The sequence below is a fragment of the Amblyomma mixtum genome, chromosome 3 (genome assembly GCF_055824585.1).
Source record: "Amblyomma mixtum isolate Tamu chromosome 3, ASM5582458v1, whole genome shotgun sequence".
Classification (NCBI taxonomy): domain Eukaryota; kingdom Metazoa; phylum Arthropoda; class Arachnida; order Ixodida; family Ixodidae; genus Amblyomma; species Amblyomma mixtum.
In genome coordinates, this window is record NC_143014.1 from 83288526 (window position 1) to 83309747 (window position 21222).

At 48.8% G+C, this 21222-nt stretch overlaps 1 protein-coding gene across 1 annotated transcript in view; it reads left to right on the forward strand.

The window, feature by feature from the left end:
- The first annotated feature begins 2411 nt into the window (after positions 1-2411).
- The window catches only part of LOC149350818 (uncharacterized), a 211353-nt gene continuing 192542 nt past the window's right edge, over positions 2412-21222 (forward strand). The window contains exon 1 of the mRNA XM_089579971.1: positions 2412-2659. Coding sequence (XP_089436097.1) covers positions 2621-2659 — 39 coding nt within the window. The 5' untranslated portion in view covers positions 2412-2620. The remainder of the gene's footprint in view (positions 2660-21222) is intronic.

Here is a 21222-nt window from a genome sequence, read left to right on the forward strand (position 1 = left end):
GTAAAAAATAAGACCCGGCCTTGGAGTCCATCGACAGCGATAAAAATACAAGTACAGCTCGTTATGGCTAAACTCTGAGGCCTCGTTCTTCGTATACACAGAAGCCCCACAATAAGGCGGCATTATAGTCGTGCCTTCCACGTGCACTGAGAAACAGAAATCGTTGAATGGATTATTTCGCAGAGAGTTTACGTAAGTAAACGAAAATTCCAGTAGCAGCCGGCTTGGGCGCTGGCGTTTCGGGTATTGTTGGCTTCAGCAAATTGTACAGTGGACGGAAGTTATAACCAATCACAGAGCGAACTTTAACACCAAGAGCTTTCGAATCTGTCCCTAGCCTGCAGCCGCTATAAACCACGCAGGGGCATGTTTATTGGTGCTCTCATTCACTGGCAGTATATATAATACCCCGTTTGTGACATTATACTATGTATTAAATTTCATTAAAAAGTTTCTGGAGGTGGTTTTCAACGACTCATTCTTGTTAGAACAGCCCGTTTCCATGCCACACTGGATCTCCAAGGCCGTGTGCGCTGAGGCACTCTTGCAATATCTCCGTGAAATACTGGTCTGAAATGAAGAGTATATACGAGAGAAAGAGGGAGATAAGTGTTGATATGACTAACTTGTTATCCGTCTCCCTCTCTCACTACATATGGTTACGTTCATCGAATCGTCTCGTAAGCCTTTAGCACGGCTATTGCGCGCCTTTCGCGAGGGACAAAAGAAATCAAAGGGGAATCAGCACCGAGTACAACTATAGGATGTAAATTTTTCAGCGTCACTCATGGAAACAGTTTTGCCACAACATACCCAATTTTGGGTGCAACTTAAAGAGACCGAGAGGGGCGAAATTAACTGGGAGTCCTCCAGTATACGACGTACTTCATAGCCCGCGAGCAGATTCGATACGCGAAACCCCCATGCCACTCATACATTTTCTTTTCTTATCTGTGGTTGTGACTGGGGGTTATTCGAGGAAAAGCGAATTTTAAATTTTTAAGTACTCAGCCTTCACAAAGCTTTGCACGGTGTCGTATCTGCACTAAATTACAGCATGGCGCTTTACATCGGTTGATTTGTTTCATTCGTTCAGTGTTGCTGTGTGTGCAACGAATTGAAGATACGAAGAAAAAAACGCAAGAGAACGCTCCCATGACTATTCATCATCCTGGGGAGGGCGAATAACTGACATCGACAGCTGCCGCCCATGATAGCTTCGCTTCAATGCACACAAGAACCAATCGCCACAGGGCGAAGTACATCAGCACGGCTGCTTCTTTGCGAGACAGTTTCCCTAGAACTCCTCAAGTCGAGGTGCTGTCGGTTATATGGAAACTGATCTGTCGCGTAAGATTTCAGACATCGGGAACCATGTCCTCACGCTGGATTACTTATGGAATGCAACATTGCGCTCATGTGCATCGCCGAGAGCGCTCAGAGATTTGCTTTTGTACACGTTAAAACAGCTGGGCAGTAGCTGTCCGCGCTGACAGCCGTCGACTTGAAGCGATAGTGCACTCGTAGCGGCCTGCGTTCGGTCAAGTTTCGCCGAAAATAGGAGTCGGGTGCAGCTGCAGTGCGCCTAAAGGGGGCAGCCTGTTGGAGCTGGCAAAGCTTCTGTGGAGACAGTGCTTGGAACAGTGGCGCACTGGCAGCCGCGTGCACGTAGCCGGTGAAGCGACAGGGAGCAGCCGGGAGACAGCGACTGATGGGGGAAGAATGCCATGCTAACAACCGGCACGTCTCCCGCACAAATGACCCTGCTTTGATCGGGTGTCGGCCACTTGCGTCCGGGAGTTTTGTCTCGGGACACACTCCTTGGCGCCCGGCGCGCAGCCGGCGGCAGGGGCGAGGCCGAGGAGGCCCCAAGGGGGTGACCGCTCGCGGGGGCGTGTTCGATATCAGGCTCCGCAGGCCGCCCCGGAAAGGGCGCCCGGGGGCCGAACTCGCGTCACGTGCCGCAGCTGCCGCCGGCGGCCGTTTCCGCGAAACTTGTGCGGCGAGTCTCCGGCGGCAGCTGCCCGGGCGCGTCTCCGCGCCGTGGCACCCTGCGCCGCGGGCGCAAGACCCGCGCACGTGTGCCGGAGCGCGCGCACCGCCCTCGGGGACCTGATTGAAATAGCTCGGCGACACACGTAATCTAGAGTGTTGAAACAAACAGGGGCGCAGGAAAACAAAAAGCAAACGTGGCCCCGGGCCGCGAAAACGGCAGCAACGGCAGGGCGCCGCGCAAATTACCACCGCTGATTTAGCCGATGTCACAACACTTGTTCTCCGCGAGCCGCAAGCTTGATTGGCAGGCCGCGAGCGCGCCCTGCCAATCAAGCCAGGGGGGCGGTGCCACGCGAGGCCCCTCCTCCGGAGGCCACGCTGCGCGCCGCTTGCCGGCGCAATTCTAATGCACCGTGCGCTGGCGTCGAGGAACTCCGCGTTGATTTCTGCGCCGTTGCGCGTGCTCGGACTCTGCGCGCGCGGGCCCTTCGGAGCGCGCCCAAGCCCCGTGGCAGCGTCCCGACGTCGTCCGATGCCCGTGTGCCACTAGTGGACTAGCGGAGCCGCCGGTTGCCCCTGCCCTGCGTAGTGTGTGCGCGCGCCACCCCAAGGCCGAGCGGCGGCGATGTCGTACGGCCAGTTCGGCTACTCGTCGTCTTCGCAGGTGAGCGCCACATGGCAGCGCCTTTCCTCATTCGAGCTAACCACCGGGGACTGGCGTCTGCGTCCCCAGGTCGTTAGGCCGGGTGCCACGCCGGGGAAGGGGCTCGGCTCCCGCGGTGCGCAGCGCTGCCCGCTACGGGGCCGCGTCCGCGCTCCGGCGAGGCGGCCGCGCTGCTCCCCGGCCTGCGCCGCTAGTTTCTCCACGGCCCTCATGCGTGCGCGAGCTGTGGCATCACAAGATTCCACACTGGCGTAGTTCGACGTGGAACGATGGCATGGGAGAGGGGTACTCGTGGTGCTTGAACGTTGAGTTTATATGTTGAAACGCTGACTCCTTCGTGTACCTTTCTTCGTAATGGGGGGAGGGGCAGGAATGTGTATAAACAATACTAACGTGTATGTAAATCAAAGAGGAGCACGTAACAAGCGTGCTGTTGCCGAGTCTCGTGCCAGCACTTTCGTATTTCCCCATTCGCCTCATATTGTGGTCGTTAAAGTCACCACGTGTCACTATGTAAGGATAGCAAAAAATAATTGCAAGAATATAAATGGTGCTTCTTGCATACTCAAAGAGTGAGCGAAGCACAGCCACAAACGAACCCAACTGAGGACGAGAATGAGTACACTTATGAAGTCGGTTTGCATTCAGATGTTTGCAACCTTAGTTCAGCGTTAGGTAGCTGCAAATTCATGCTGCCTATAGCTCCTGTCTGAAACTCAATCGAGCGTGCAAGAAATTGAAGAGACCTGCAGTCGACCGCACTGAAAATCGATGCAAGCCTTTTATGCTTTCATACACCGTACTCGTTCGGAAAGGCACATCAGGCGTTGCGGTTCCAGTGGAGCGCATCTTATGCCACATAGTACGCCAATACACGTGCAAAACGCTTCAGGTGGGCATAAACCTTAGTTCGCGTTTGTCACGCTAAACCGGAAGTGTGTTCACACTGCAACGAAGTCGTTTCGAGTAATGAAACAGGCGTGATTCATTCATGTACACACACTTTCATGCTTTTGCATTTGGGTGACAGTGTGCCAAGTAGCCGTTGCAGTAACGGAAGCTGAAGGCCACGAACATTTGCTCAGAGTGTAACAACAGTGTGTTCATGATCACCTTGTGATGCTGGATGCACCGCACATGCTGATGTATTCATGCCCTATCTGTCGAAGGCGTGAGAACATATGCTTGAACAAATGTTTCGACCCAAGAGATGCCGACAGAATATGCATTATCAGCGCGTTCAGCAGCGGTTTCCTGACAGTGCCACGATGCAGTTGGAAAACACGACAGAGTTACATTCCTTTGCGCGTATTGCCCATACGAACTCTTGAACGGCGTGTGTTTCGGCTACATATCGGGCGCTGAGCCATTTTTTCGCTCAAGAATTTAGCTGAAGTTACAGTAATATCTTTCATCTTTTTAAACTTAGAACATACTATTCATGTTTCGCGCTCGATTACTAGCTCATATGAGAAATTAACACTTCAGTAAAAGTTCTATTCAGTGAAAGATGCTCGACAGTGCGTTCATGGTTGAACTTCCCGACGTCTCCACACAGAAAAGTCAGTCCACTTTCTTCGTGCACATTAATGAATGGAATCAGTCGTTATATGCCGACCAAGCGCCATTTTATTTTTGTAATAAAAGCTTCTCAAGGTTTTTTAGATAGCAAAAAGACAGGAGTTTGAAGCGTAGCCTCAGTGTAACGAAACTGAAAGGGTGCGTTCGGACGTATTTCCCTGTAGCCATGTACACATTTCACCACATAACATTCAAGGGCAATCACCACGCATTTCCTTGATTCGTTATTCAATTCCGAGCTCTGTGTCATAAACATGATTTGCCTTAATCGGTTTGTTTTGAAGACCAGAGTTAGCTTTCTTCCGTCTTCTGTTTTTCATTCGATGTGATTCCGCATATGAATGCTGATTTCTTGTCTTTTAAACTTGATTGCTGGTTTTTGTATTATTGTGTTGTTAACTTGCATCTTGTTATTTATAAATCCACTCCTGTAACAGTCCCAAGAAGCGACTAACAGTATGTTCAAATAAATAAAATAAAAATAAATAAAATATGGTACGTGGGGTTTCACGTCCCTAATCGACATGTGCATGGTAATTGTCTGGCTTACTGTGAAAGAAATAGTCATGTACGAAAGCCAAACAAACGCCGTCCACATACCTGCGTAGCACGCATATACAATTTCGTATTGGGATTTCAGCGAAATCGGAACGACTCCTACTTCGCCAACAATGCATGTCCACTAATTAAAAGAAGTTTGTGGAATTCCCCTAAAGTTATTCATTTCGTTTTCACAGGCGTCGCATGTGTTTGTCAGAATTTTGCCAGACTATATTTACGGTAATGTAGTTATCCAATGCAATTAGGGGAATGCACTTGTTCACTGTATCTGTTATATTTGTGGGCTAGAAACTTCCAAAAATGCACAGTAGGAGTTGAAATCGATGTGATTTATCGCCCACATCCTCACGAGTTTTTTTTTTCTCTTACTGCGCCGCACCTTTTACTCCCGGAGATGTTTATGACAATCATTTCGCTTTCATCGCACCATTCTAATGTCATCCCACTGCGGACATGGACAATAAAAATGGCATGAATAAAAAATAAATAAATAAAATAATAAAATGGCATAGTTATCCTCCAGCTGACACCGTTCACGTTGCATCAGAACGTTTCATTCGTCTCTAATGGATTTCCTGATAGATGGATCGATAGCATAAACACGGCTGTCAAATGATAGTGATGGAGAGGTGTTTCGTCATATTGCACTGACGCTAACTTTCAATAAATTGATGCTTGTTGAGTGGTCCAGATACGTGAATAATTACGTGTCTCTGCGGCTAGCAGGTCGAAGATCCCTCCCGTGCCAGACGCACAAAGCTTTTCGTGCTAAAGTTTGGTTTGTGATTGACCAGCACATGGACAGTGCCTAACCACAAGCAGAACGTCGATAGTGAAGCCATCGGACAATCTCGTGCTAGTCTTGTGTGAAAAGGCATGAGCATCCGAGCCCCGTTACATTCAAGTAAAAAAAGAAAAAATTGCCGACGATTACGTTACTTCCTAATGCGAAATTTGAGCGCAGCACATCAGCTTTTTCAGCTTTTCGATAGATTGAGGCAAATAATTCGAGCAAGACATGTGTGTACAATTACAGACAACATATAATTTTTCACACACATTCCTTCCTCAAGAAACACTCCGCTAACAGTTCTTGATTGTCATGAAGGAAGCTTTGCGGTCGGAGAAATAAATATATTCTCGACTTGCTGCACCAATGCCTGGTTCTCAAAGAAGAGGTCTATGCAAGTATTTCGCGAGGTTGTCACAGCCGTGGGAGGCGTTACGAGCGAGAGGAACGGGATGTTCTCCCACATGATTGGTAAAGAGTTCCTGTTTGTTTGTCTTTATCCCTATATTAAAGTGCCCCATCCACCCTGGCAGGTGGCAGTTAATGGCTGATCGCGAGAGTTCCCTCACCGTTGTGAGCTCTAACGCATACGGCTAGCCCACATTCTCTCTCTCTCTCTCTCTCATAACCCCATGTACCTACAAGCGCGATTCAGGCGTCCACTGACCCAGGGTGCCAGTTATGCGCACTTCCTTTCCTTAAAATGATCGCAGTCCAAAACGTTCTCAACGCCAACGCCAATGAACACAACGAACGCCGACGGCCTATGGCTTCAGCGCCGCGTTTCTAGCACAACGCTGTCAATGCTTGCAGTCCACATCTCTCTCTCTCTCTCTCTCTCTCTCTCTCTCTCTCTCTCTCTCTCTCTCTCTCTCTCTCTCGTTGCCCCATGTTCCTATAAGCGCGATTCAGGCGTCCACTGTCCTAGGGAGCCAGTTATGCGCATTTCCTTTCCTTAAAATGATCGGAGTGTAAACCGTTATCAACGCCAATGAACACAACGAATGCCGACGGCCTATGGCTTCAGCGCCGCGTTTCTGGCACAACGTTGCCAATGCCAACGCATGCAGCGCATATCTGTCCTGCCACGTAGCTTAAAAACACGATTGAGGTGTCCACTGTTCCAAGATGGCAGTTAAGCGCCTTCCCTCTGGTTCAGGTGTCCACCGAGATGTGTGAGACAGATAGTGCGCCATTTCCTATCCTCAAAAACCAATTTACCCATTTTTCCCCTCTGCTTTCCAAGCTTCCGCTCCATTGGTTTCGCAGCTTAAAGCGCGACTAAGGTGTCCACTGCTGGTTACAATGGCGACGCCGCGAAACACAGAAACGGGCTCCAAAGAACTGTGCTCTAAAAAAATGGGGGGGGGGGGGGGGGCAAATAGAAAACAAGGTGTGAAACAGTGGCCAGACAGAAGTAGACTCTTTCCCGTCCATATCTCCATTGAGCTTAATTTTTTTTACATCGTGGGCAACAGAAGTGCACAGTGGCACCCGAGATATTTTTGGTCGCGCGATGTGCTGATGACAAGTGTGCAATTTTACACCGGTCATTTTTAGTATCAGACAATAAAGAAAGGCGCTGAGATCCTACCCTAACACCTTTTTTATACGAGGCAGTGCTCAATGCAAGATTCGTCCAGATGGTGGGCAGATGCAATGCATCCGCCTAAGAGAAAACTGGGGTTTCAGATATCATTCCTTGTTCTTTTGGAAGGCGTTGTCGGGGGTGGCAGATGTCGATGTTTTACCTCGTTCATAGAAAATAAATGATGTTAGTTACTGAGAACAACCACTTCCTTTCATTCAAATGCAAGCACGTAACCCCTGGATTATTTTAGGTACCCGTAAAAAGCAGTAAAATTCGTTAAGTGAAGGATCAAAATAAATGTCAACATTTAATTTACCAGTGTCAATTACTAGTCTAGCATTAGAGGAACTGCAGATGTCTGTTAGGCGTTTTACCATCATTTTTATGCTGCCGTTTACAAGTTTTTGCTCGCATTCATAAATACATTTTCAATGTTCTCCATAATGGGACATAATGCAAAGTTCATAACAAAAACGACCGCCTCAAACGAAATAATTGACACCTTTTAATGAGTTGTCTGTTATTAAGAGACTTAAGTAAGGCACTACACAAGTGACAGTGCTGCTCTTTCCCGGCAGGAGAAATTAGCGCAGGTCGAATGCACTGCTTAAATGAGGCTGTTAATCGCGAAATGGCGGTAGGTAGCTGGTAACATGCATGGGAGAAAGTCGTCTCGCTTGTAGTGGGGTGAAGGGGGGCTGCTGCCCTCCAAAGAAAGCATGGGGAAGGCGGTCGCAAATTTTTGTCCCGTATTGTTCCCTGTTACCAAGATCATGGAAGACAGTTGGGCTAGTTGGTGTGAATTCGTTAAAGACTGCGACATTGCAACTAGCGTGGAAAGCACAAGGACAGCGACACAAGAAACCGACGGGACAGCACGCTAGCGTGCTGTCCCGTCGGTTTCTTGTGTCGCTGTCCTTGTGCTTTCCACGCTAGTTGCAATGTCGCTGTCTTTAACTGTTACCAAGAAGACACGGTATTCTGGTATAGCGGAAGACACAACATGATCTTCAACCCCCTCCCCATTTTTATGGAAGACCTGTGCACGCCTGTACATACGGCAGTGTCTATCCTTGAATTGATTCCCTGTCCTTCAGAATCGCCCCTCCGCTATGTCTTGACATTTCGGTTATCCACGAAGACGAAGCCGCAAAAGGGAAAGATGAGGAAGTTATACCACCTTCCATCGTATCAAGCACGGCCTTGTTCTTCCGTACAGACGATTTTAATTGTTAATACAAACGAATCCGTAGTCTCACAGGCCATGCCTCCGCGTTTGGAAAGAAGAGAGAAGCGAAGTTGCTCTGTCGTTAGAACAGTCGCGCACAGTTGTTTACGCCTGAAGAGCTCCGAGACGCGAGTCAATGGGCGCAGGTTACGGAAACGACCTTCAGACGGCAGACACGTCTTGGAGGTTGCTGTCCAGTTGTTTTCGTTTACTTTAACCGGCCCCTGTACGAGTTAGCTGAAGTCACTAGAGTTTGGGAATTTCCTAAATGGAGTGCTTTTCACCTAAAAACACATACTGCAGGCGTTTATCGGAAGACTGGTGGAGCGACGAAGCCGAACAAAACCTTTACATAATCACACGTGGTCAATGTATATGCTGCTTGGCTAAGTCCGGAAAAAATCAGAAACGATCAACATTGGAACTGCTCCAGTGTTTTACCTTTGCTTGTGCGGGGCGTGTTATGCAGAGTATTAGCCCTCACGCTAACGGCGATAAGCATTAAGGCGCATATGCTCGCAGCGTCTATGAAGTGCGGACGTAAAAGGGGGAATCTGAAAAAGTTGGCGACACCGAAAGGAGCAATGCCCTGAACGCACTGCGCGATTACGCAAAAAGGGTTCGCCAAAGTGCACACCAGATGACCTGTTTTCATTGAAGGATCGAAATCACTGAACGAGGCTTGAAGCAATTACTCAGATGAGACATGGGATTCGTTGCGCAAGATATACAGTATCTCCAAGTCTGGCAGAATATGGCCAAGAACAAAACAGATAGGACAGTAATCTGAATGATGAATAAAGAATGGAGGACTGAGGGACACTGCGTAGGAATGGGTGAGATAAGACATACGTTACGGGCTATACCAGAACTGCAGTCCAACCTTATAGTACGGCGGTGTTGAAGAGAGAACTGTTGGTGCCGGTGCTGGATTGCGTGCTGCTGCACGAAGGCGAGGTGTCGCTATAAAACGCCGTGTCTGGCGCACGCAGTTCAGTTCTCTTTAGACTGCAACGATGGCAAAAGTTTCAAATACAAAGCGCAAATACTGGCTCCAAAACTTTCCGCTTTTTCGCGCAGAGCAAATAAGTGACAGCGACAGCAGTACCATCCCCCCCACCAAGCCCTCCTCGATCACATAACAAGTAGCGCCAGCTGTCGAGATACCCGGCCAAATATCCTTGGTGCTTCAGATCCAACCGAATAACGCTCGGCTTGTCCGCAAGAGGACGCGGCAGTTTTCGAATACGGCATACTATGGAAGCGGCTACATTGTTTGGCCTGGACGAGGTCTTCCATATATCTGTCCCCGTGAAAAAAAGAAAAGAAAGAAGCGCATTCGTCTGCTTCGGGGATGGTTTTGAGTGGCTCACTATAACACAGATGGTGCATGGTCGCGCGCGTAATCTGAACCGCGCAGCAGGCTGGAAACAAAAAAGTGGAACCGAAGGACGTGTTTGATATCCATGATATGACTCGTTGCATGTCGCTGTTAATAATTTGCTTTTTTTTTAATGCTGTGTGGGGCATAAATAATGCTGCGGGAACCAAGGAACGCGGCAGAATACGTGCACGCGCAACACTCCAAATGCACGTGCGTACTAAATGTCTATCCAGTTTAAATTTGCGCATCATTGCATTGCCAGGACGCAGCTTCGGGCGCTTAGCGTAGACGCGTAGTGGAACAAGGGCATTACGCTCAGCGCACACACATTTCTCGAGTATTCTGGATTCCTTCTCCGGCTCAACGCTTACCGATCTTCGAGTGAATAGCAAAATTCCGTGTCATGTTCACTAAGAGATGTTTGTTTTCTCATAGGCGACGATTTCTGAATCATTTTCTTAAGTGTTGTGACGCGAGCCTTAATGAAGACAGACGGACAGCATTTTCGCACAGATTCTACAGGCAACTCATACACATGCCATGCATTATATCATGCGGCTATAGTCACTACTGCTGAAACCTTAATGGTTGTAATGACATGGCAGTCTGAAAGATCTGTATGTAACTAGTCTCAAAGCAAAAGTCAGCGTTAACTTTCGTATAACTCTGTTATGGAACATGGCGGCGTAGCAAATTTCTACGCAGATCAACTACAACAGAATGGATGTCATCCACAATGCTTCTGCGCCGACGGTGCATGCATGGCGGCTTACCGAAGAATGGACGAATCTGGAGTTATTAGCAAACCGTTTCTAAAGTGGTTCAAGCTCTAAACTTTCAGCGTGAAAGCGGTTTAAGCATTTGGTACGTCCCTAAATGCGGCTGTTCTCTCGTTAAACAGCCATATTTACTACGAAGCTACAGCACTGCAGTCAGAGCTAAGCAAATTTATAGCGGGTCGTAGTGCGGTAAAGGATGGTTCCAGTCACCAAAAAGCAAAGAACTCAGTAACAGTGACATGCGTGCGCACGAGACAGAAATATTTGTCTCCGTGAAGACTGACCAAAAACGTCACCTCGGCCAAAGAACGAAGACTTCAAACAATCACAGTAGTTGAGCGGGCTAAGAGTTTTGCTTTCTGACGTGATATACGCTGATTGAAATTTCATTCGTTATGGTGGTCAAAGGATTAAGGCATATAAAAGAAAGACTTGGTGGAAGAGTTGCGAAAATACAGAAAGTTAAAATCGATTTCTAGCACCAATGCGGCATTATTTTCTTTCACCACTCTGGCATGTGCAGTTCAGATATTGTGTACTGAGGACAGTGTTTACGTGAGGACAGTGCCAACAGACGCCGATCTGGGGTCTTCGTTTCAGCGCTGGCCGACTTGATGTTTGTGGTTAGAGGTACAAATGACTCTAGTCAGGTATATTTGACTCCTGTGGCTCACGGCAAATGCCAACCATTTTATCGGGAAAAAGTAGAGGCCTAACTACATTACGCAATGCGTAATAAGGTCAACGTTTGCTAGTGAGCAGTTATTATGGCAGCGACAGGATTTATTGAAAGGTGGAAGCAGTAAAAGACAGAGGTATACGTCTTATCTTCACATATTTCGGAAGAACTAACCCAGTTAAAAAAGAACCAAAAGATAGAGACGAGCAGGCATGGAGCGTGAACCACCAATGAAGACTGCATAATGCCACTTATGTTCTTACTTATTTGTACACAGACTCACGATAGCCAGACGACATTGAATGTCGTTATTCGTCTTCATGGCGACCATTTGAACTCGCGGGGGAAAAAAAAAAACAATTGACGATAGGGCTTTACGTGGCAAAGCAACGAATAGGGCTATTTAAATACGCCGTAGTGGAAGGGTGCGGATGAATTTCAGCCACCTGGGGTTCTTTAACTAACACCTAAAGCTCAGCACATGGGCGTTTTCACACATTGCCTATATTGAAATGCGGCCGTGTTCGAGCCAGCGACCCTGTGTTCGAGAGCTCAACGCCGCAGCCACCCAGCCACGCGGCGATTACGCTTTATAGTGTACAAACGTATTCTGGACGCTATTGAGTGCTGCTTCCAATCACGGGAGTTCTTCGTTGTATTTAGTGCTTCATAAGAAAGATGCACCATACACGAGTCCCCGAATTATGAAAGGGAACAAAGTCTGCAGCATTCAAATTATAATTCCTGTGTAATTATGTCTGAGAGTCATATTTCTTCCCGTTTTATAGCTAGTTTTCCCGTTGGCGTATAATATCTAAAGGTCATTTTCAACTTAAGTAGAAAAATAACCAAAAATTAGTCTGTTTGTTCAAGCTGGTTGTTCCCTTTCTTACTGAAGGAACGTTCACTCTACTTCTCAGCTTAACTCGCAGATTACTCTTCAGCTTCAGTTACTCAACTTACAGATAGTTTGGCAGCGCATGGCATTTAGGCGCTCCATAAGCGTTCGGTCACTAGCGCTCCCACAGTAACGAGAGATGTGCAGGGATTGTCGGGCATGCATTCCGAGTCAAACCAAGCATTTCGCCGCATGGTTTCGTTTTTGCAGGAAAGTGTAATTTTCAGTGGGCGACAGTGCCTGTGGCGTGCATTGTCGACAACGGCACGGAGAAATGGACACTTTTTTCACGCATCGCGGAGTGGGAAAGCCGCAATTTAAAGCATCCATCAGAAAGGTTTGCTTTATGGGGTTTAACGTCCCAAAGCGACTCAGGCTATGAGAGACGCGGTAGTGAAGGGCTCTGGAAATTTCGACCACCTGGGGTTCTTTAACGTGCACTGACATCGCACAGCACATGGGCCTCTAAAATTTCGCCTCCATCGAAATTCGACAGCCGCGGCCGGGATCGAACTCGCATCTTTCGGGTCATAAGCCGAGCACCATAACCACTGAGCCACCGCGGCGGCTTAATCCGTCAGAAAGTACTTTGTATACGTTTTTCCAGCAAAATTTCTCTGAGGACAGATGTGAAGGCCTGGCCAGCACAGCCACACGAAAACGTCTTCAGCCTGCGAAGCCAAGTGTTTGTTTTGAAACAATTCCAAGATATTGAGAATCTCAGGTTTTCAACTGCGGTACTTCTTAACGCGTTAGTTTCTGTTCATTCGCTTTCATTGGACACCGATAGTGCCACGTGTCCCGATTCGTGGGTGGCATAGATGCGGTACCGCAATGCAGCATAAACATAATGATCGCGCTTTTTATTTCCACTACCATCCGTGTTGGATATATCACGATCAAAATTGTACAAGATGAGAGTGTGTGGAAAAATTTATTTAGGGGCTGTCACGTAATCCAGTCGCCTTAATATATGCCAAGGTATGCCAAGGTACGAGGGGGCATGCATGCTCAACCCACGTGACTGGGTCGCGAGATGGAGCTACAATAAACTTCTTCCCGAGAACGTGCGTCCGGTAAACCTTTGATCGCGATAGTACGCTGTTATTTTCTCCGGATCTAAGAGGTGCCTTCTTTCTAAAAGCTGCATGAAGTATGTGGAAAACAGTAGCTTGCTCGTCTACCGTGATCTGGGCCTAAAAACTTCCGCTGACATGTCTGAACCGAAAGGCAGCAAAATTAATCCGACTGAACTTATGTGGCATGAAAGAAGAGCACTTGCTCAAAGAACACACGCGCTTACACAATGCATTTACGCCTCGTTAATATAGTGACTCGTTGTGCGTACAATGGACAAGATGAAAGTGCTCAGAGCCCTGTGGGGGCTTACGTATATCTGTCCCATTAACATGGACAGAGATGAGAACAATATCGGCTGCCACAACCAGATATTTCTTTTCCGCTATATTGAAAGCAGGACATTTGGGAAAGGCATTGCGAACGTGGAAATGCTTGAGTTATGGCCCTTTCTTTTACGGTTGCATATCAGAGGGTGCTCAGTTTTCGTGCCTTACTCTGACTCTTTGCAGTATTGCATGAATTGATGCGAAAGAAACTCTCTGCAGCTTCTGCTGTAGTGGAAGCCGCATTAAACAGCTGTCAACCGTCTGAGTAGACAACAACAAGCGGTTCATGGGATTCAAAAGCATTAGGAGATACGCCATCGCGCCATGAGACGCTATCACGCATCTGATGGATATTCAAAATATATTAGTGGCCAGAATAATGCACTCGATGCACCCACAGTATCAGCTCATTTTCACTTCACTTCCCACAACTCTGCACAGAAGCAGACATGGCTCACAAAGGGTTCTTTTTCCGTTTTTTTTTTTCAAGATTCGTTATATACGGACGGCTCGCTTTATAGACAATTTATAGACAATTTTGCTCGGGAACCAAACTATCATATTAACGAGGCACGACTATCTACCACGAGCGGGTCGCTTCGAGCTGGTGCCGGTTAGGATGCCTCAATGAACTCTGGAACGAGGCGCCTTAAGTCAAGGTGGTTTTAATGTTTATTCACTAGGAAAGCAGGGAAAACTATTCAGGGGTGCCAAATGCCTAACTGCCTCTTTTGCGGCCGGCACTTAAATAACGCCGAGAGGAGAGGATGGAGGGACACTACAGAAGAGTAAAAGGTGCACGGAAGGAATAAGGGTTGTGTGAAGAGAGAGAATAAGTAGGATAGAAGGTATTTACAAAGTACAGTCTCCATGTAAAAAATAAATATAATACAAAGTAGTTTATTTATCTAGAATACACCTCAAAGGTCCCAACAAACATACACACAACTACATGTCTATAAGCGTCCATCACAAATCAGTCGTACACGGTAGTTCACCGCCAAAGAGCGGTGGGATGCTTGACTGCTCTGCGGTCCAAAACATAGCACAAGCGTAGGTGTCCTACCGGAGTCCAGCTTGGCCGCACTACGTAAAGCAATGGGAACATCACGCCGGACTGCTTGAGTAAAATGTGAGTCCTGTTAAAGGTATTGGCCAAGGGGACAAGTTACATGTCATTACGGGCGTCTCGTTTAAAACTCCGTTTTAGACCGGCCACACAGCTATTCACAAAAGATATGATGATGTCTGCACTGATATATTTGTCGATGCTAGAAGCGCGTCCCACCAGGCATCGGGTCCAGGATCACCGCCGCAGTGCCGAAGGAGGAAGGAAACGTGGGCCGGAGACGGGGAGTAGGGGAAGTGAAGGAAAAACTGTATTCACATATTTACATTATTTACATAGAGCGAGACTGAGAATGGCTCTCAGTGGAAGGGCAACGTCTTCGTCAACCGTAGTCGACTGGAGCTAGCAGGCTTCTTTCGGCCACACTCACGGCCGAGTTAAATATCGTCCGGTTTCCCCAGATCCCTGGCTGGGGAAAAATGGTCGACGAGCACTGTCCAATCGGATGGACCGAAGGGGACCTCCTTGTTACCGCCCACGGCTGGGCAGGTGCGAGCTTGTCCACTCTGTCGCAGCTGGGTCGAAGAGAGGGGAAGATTGCTGACTCATCCAGCCCCGCGGGGAAAGGAATCTCCTGAAGTCTTTCAGCAGGGGAATGAACTTGCCTCCCCGCCGATTGCCCAGAACGCGAGTCGGGGACACAGAATTCTTCAATTATCCGCCAGCGTGACGGCGCCGCCAGGTCGCCTCCGCATTCACGGTGGTTGCTCGGACAATAGCTCCTGGGCCTCGCCTGCCTTCGTCGCCGCTGCACTCCGTTCAAGGAATTTCGCTGGGGTTTTGGCTGACAATGGCCTTTGACATCCCTGCCACACTAATCCGCTGAGGCTCGGAGGGGCATTCCAAGCTTCTCACTTCCCATGGTCGTCGCGAGGTTGTCGACCTTGGCGATTGTTCACGGTAGCGGCTTGATCGGGCCCACGTGGTCCGAAGTGGACACAGGTGTGACGGGAACACACAAAGAGAACCGTCATTTTTCATTTCTTGACTTGGTCAGTGACCCAATTTTCCTTTGTGAATAAATAACACAAAGGGAGTTAAAGGGGGGGGGGGGGGGGTAGAAACACAACAGCACGTCCGCCGCCCGAAGAGGTCTCGTAGTGGTTGCAGCCAACGCTGCTGCGCGCAGAGACCTGGAGTTGTGTCCGTTCGGCCTTTGGTCACAGCTGGGCCCAAAGGTTCTTCTTGCTTCGTTGACAGCTGTAACGAGCTCAACCAGCAAGGTACACAGCCCAACCAGCAGAAAGCGCCAAACCGACTTTAAGAACTGCCAAGCTGTTTTCGGTCGACAAAGTCTGTTTAGAAAAAATGAGCTGTCGCGTGAAATTTACGTCCTCCTCCGAAAGTTTCCAAGTTTGACCAAACCAGAATACACAGAGCTTGATTAGTCAAAAGGGAAAAATTTTCTAAAATTTTGGGGGGGTGCCGTAGCACGGTGTATGTCACAGAAAGCCACCGCCCGTGAGAGCACAAAGGGAAGGTGGAGCTGCTGAACACACATACAAACAGACAAAAATGATTCTCGCTAAAGCAAAAGAACAATACAAATTTGCATAGCGGAATAACGTCTGGGGAGTCATGAAAGGGCATTACACGGGAAAGCTTCGGCTGAGGCCATCAGCGTTGTCATTACCTCGCAATTTTCTGAAACGCATGTAAACTGAGTCCCGCAATGCCAAGCTCCAAAATTTAGCTCTCATTTCGCATAGGAGAGTGTAAAGAACAAAAGACAAAAAACAAGCATTAAACTCAATATGAGATTATGCGTCATATCCGCCCCTTGCGCGGCCGTGGTCCGACAGCTGCTTTAGCAGATGAGACATTGCATAATGCTAGGAATTCTAGCTTGCATTTCTGTACAGAGAGTTAAATGAACAAAAAGAAACAAAAGACGGGATTATTCCTCGAATCCGTCTGCAAACGGCGTTGCGATCAGAGGAATTTACTGCTTCCTATTCTTCAGCCGCCCCCTGCGCGGCCGCGGTCCGATAGCTACTCTAGCAGGTGCAAAATTACACAAGGCTAGGAACTTCAGCTTGGGACCCTGCACTGTTCTTCGTCCAAGTCTCGCGGTTCTGAAGTTTAGCTTACGCTCAGAAAGCAGAATGCGAGAAGGGAGCGCACGAGTGCGAATGCCGTGCCAGCGAATCTGCCTCTCTCGGATTGGGTTCGCGCGTCGCGTCCCCTTAGCTTGTGTTCTCTTCAAGCGGCGCGTGCGAACTCTGGAGCGCTGAGGTGCCAAATTGGGGCGGGTAACCGGTTGTCCGGTTTTCTGTGCAGCAGTCAACATGAGGCGCACTTTCCCCTTAAGTAACTCTTCCCGTTTGGCCACCTCTTTACGCTGCCGCTCCGTGGAAACCCTCGCTGTTGGTTTGCGGGGCGCGTCACTAGCCATCGCGGAACCGTCACAGGTTAAGTCGTCGGCGTTCGCCTCATTGTCAGTTTGTGATCCAGCCTGCTCTGGCTCACTACCGTTAGAGTTTATAAGGCTTACAGGGCCACGTTTGCCCTCTTCACCCGCGTGCTCTGCTGGCTCTGCGAATTCTGGAGCCTTCGAACTGGTGAGGACCTGCGCAGCGTTATCTCCAAAACTAAGGCCCTTTTCTTTCGGCAGCATATCCAAGCGGTTTGATAAAATCGAGGGATACTGCATAGGCAGGTCTTGGGAGACGGCTGCCTCGGTCAGACGCAGCTCGAGCGGGCTCTCGATCGCGACGCGGGCAGTAATTTGGTCGTGTTGGATACCTTTCCTATCCTTATACTGGCGGTACAGCAGGCCAGAACGGAGCTGGAAAGGTATGTTCTTCCGTGACACACCTATGTCACTTTGGTGACTCAAGTAATGTAGAGTCTGGTCTTTCTCTTGCTCAGCGGTGAACGTTTCTCTGTCCACACGAAGGAGTTCGAGAAAGCCATCTGAGTGGGGCAACACAAGATTGGTATTCAATTCCTCACCTAGCCCCAGCTCATCACTTGCGCCTGCTTCGGAAGACTCACTACAGCTTGCACTACTATCGGTGCTCTTTATCCCTGTGCTAGAAGTGAGTAAGTCCTGTGCTGACTCGTCATTAGGTAACGCGGAGCCGTCACGGGTTAAGTCGCCGGCGTTCGTCTCATCGTCAGTCTTTACTAGAGATTGCTCTGGCTCGTCACCGCGAGAATTTACAGGCTTCGGGCTTACAGGTTGAGGTTTGCCCTCTTCAACCACGTGCTCTGCTGGCGCCGCGACCTCACGACCCTTCGAAATGGTAAGGACCCGCGCAGCATTATCTCCAAAACAAAGGCCCTTTTCTTTGGGCAGCATATCCAAGCGATTTGAGAAAATCGAGGGTTGCTGCTTAGGCAGGTTTTGGGAGATGGCTGCCTCGGTCAGACGCACCCCGAGCGGGCTCTCGATCGCGACGCAGGCAATTGGCAAAGACACGCAGTTTTCATTGACGCATAACTCGTTTTCGGGTGTTCGGTCGCGAGCGGCTGTCGTTCCCTTATCGCTGAACTGATCTTTGTTTCCAAGCAGCGATGAGGCGCATTCCTCGCTTACAGTAGAACTTTCATCTGTCGCGTTCAGCGCGCGACTGCTTTCTGGAGGACTACCTTTTTGCGCTGCGCCTACGCCTATCTGGGTTGCAAGGACAATCTCTGCGGCATCCCGCTTTTCAGCAAACGCTGCGCTCTGGCTTGGAGCGCCACAGTCGCTGTCAGGTGACTGACAACGACGCTCTGTGCCGCAGATTATCGCTTCAACTTCCCGACTGCCACTGTTCTTCTGAGCAGTTAAATTGTGCGTAGCTGACAAAGCGAGGCTCTTTGGCTGGTCACTGACGCACTGATGGAAGCGCTGCCCGCTGCTATCACTTCGGCTTTTAGATACGGTCTGTACACGAATTCCGAAGTATCGGAAGAGGGCACTTTTGGCTTTGTCGTAGTTGCGGGCATCCTCATCGGACAGTCGCGCTAATACGGCAGCGACATCACAAGGGAGGATAGCCAGCAACATCATTGACCATTCGCCCTGATCTAGTTCCTCCTCCGCACATACCTGTTCAAAATTCGCGAGGAACGTTCTGAAGCTCTCGCCTCTCTGAAAAGTCCGCAACCGATCTCGGGCCCTTCGCTGTCTGAGAAACTGAGTAGTACGTATGAGCTCCTGCTGTTCTCGTTTTCGTAGTTCCTCGAGCTCAGCGAGTCTCTTACGGCATTGCTCCTGCCATTCTTTTTCAACCCTGTCGGCCTTCTCCTTGCGTTCCTTTTCAACCCTGTCGGCCTCCTTTTTAGCGGCTTCCTTGCGGTAAAGGCGTTCTTTTTCAACCCTGTCGGCCTCCTCCTTAGCGTTCCTGATTCCCTCCTGAATGACTTCCCAGGTCTCCCAAATTTTGTCACCCTCCTCCTTAGCACCACATTCCTTAATAGCCTCAATCAGCTGCGGCTTTCTGTGACTCTTCCTGGCCTCAATACCCAGCTTTTCACACAGCAACATCAACTCTGGCTTCTTTAGCTTGCTCAAATCCATGGCAATTCCCGAACGAGGACTTTCAAAAAATAAGCTGCTACATGAAATGCTTAAGCTAGCACGTGCAGAAAAACAATCTACAGGTAGTGATAAATTTCCAGAGTTATCAAGCCTGGCAGATTCTTAAAGAAAGTCAAGCGCTCACCACTGCTGAAGCCAGGACCAAGCGTGGAAGATCCCACCGCTGCCACCAGTTGATATATTTGTCGATGCTAGAAGCGCGTCCCACCAGGCATCGGGTCCAGGATCACCGCCGCAGTGCCGAAGGAGGAAGGAAACGTGGGCCGGAGACGGGGAGTAGGGGAAGTGAAGGAAAAACTGTATTCACATATTTACATTATTTACATAGAGCGAGACTGAGAATGGCTCTCAGTGGAAGGGCAACGTCTTCGTCAACCGTAGTCGACTGGAGCTAGCAGGCTTCTTTCGGCCACACTCACGGCCGAGTTAAATATCGTCCGGTTTCCCCAGATCCCTGGCTGGGGAAAAATGGTCGACGAGCACTGTCCAATCGGATGGACCGAAGGGGACCTCCTTGTTACCGCCCACGGCTGGGCAGGTGCGAGCTTGTCCACTCTGTCGCAGCTGGGTCGAAGAGAGGGGAAGATTGCTGACTCATCCAGCCCCGCGGGGAAAGGAATCTCCTGAAGTCTTTCAGCAGGGGAATGAACTTGCCTCCCCGCCGATTGCCCAGAACGCGAGTCGGGGACACAGAATTCTTCAATTATCCGCCAGCGTGACGGCGCCGCCAGGTCGCCTCCGCATTCACGGTGGTTGCTCGGACAATAGCTCCTGGGCCTCGCCTGCCTTCGTCGCCGCTGCACTCCGTTCAAGGAATTTCGCTGGGGTTTTGGCTGACAATGGCCTTTGACATCCCTGCCACACTAATCCGCTGAGGCTCGGAGGGGCATTCCAAGCTTCTCACTTCCCATGGTCGTCGCGAGGTTGTCGACCTTGGCGATTGTTCACGGTAGCGGCTTGATCGGGCCCACGTGGTCCGAAGTGGACACAGGTGTGACGGGAACACACAAAGAGAACCGTCATTTTTCATTTCTTGACTTGGTCAGTGACCCAATTTTCCTTTGTGAATAAATAACACAAAGGGAGTTAAAGGGGGGGGGGGGGGGGGTAGAAACACAACAGCACATCGAAGGGAAAAACGAGATTAGACATACCGAGGCCATTCTTTTATCGCTCTACCCCATTGTGGTTAGATTCAGGGAAAGTAAACGGATTTTTCAGTGAGCTGTTTCCGTGAGCTTCAGAACTATGTCTGTCCCAAAAGTTATTAACGAGACTAACAGAAAGCACCTAAGTGCAACAAAGCACGGCGCCAAAGAAGCTTGCAGCCGGGAACGTTAGTCAAGAATGCTTATGAGCTTTTTTATAGTGATGCATTTATACGTAGCTACCAGTAACTATGGCATTTTAAACGTCAGCATAGAGCGAGTATTCAAGGAATTAGCCTTGTTTTCTCAGTGAATGAAATGATTTCCATGACAACGGGCACAGAATATGTTGACGGCATATAACACTAAGTGAGGTTTCCGGCACTCCCGTAAGCAATAGAACACATTTTATGCAAATATAAATCTGAATTGGCGAAAGACAGAAGCTTGGCGCATATTTAGGCAGTTTTATCGGTTAAGCAACTTAGGACAGCAAAGTAAATGCAGAATAAACTGCAAGATTTACCTTTAAGAGAAATAAAACTACATTGTACTGACTTATATTAGCATTACAACAGTACATGTGAAAGAAGAGGCATTTTTCCAATACACCTGTGGCAACTTGTAACAGCACAAGTACTATCCTTAACTATTTACAAGTAGAGCCGAACAAGATGTAACGAAGGTAAACGCGTACACGAAACTTCCTCTGCGCACGCTCTTTCAGCGCTTTTTTACCTTCTCCTTAAATGCATTGTGCTTGTTTATGGCTCCGCACTTGTGCAGTTTTTAAAGCAACTTACGTTAACCGTTACGTGGATGGTACAAAACCCGCTGTAGTTATTTGCGCTATGGGGG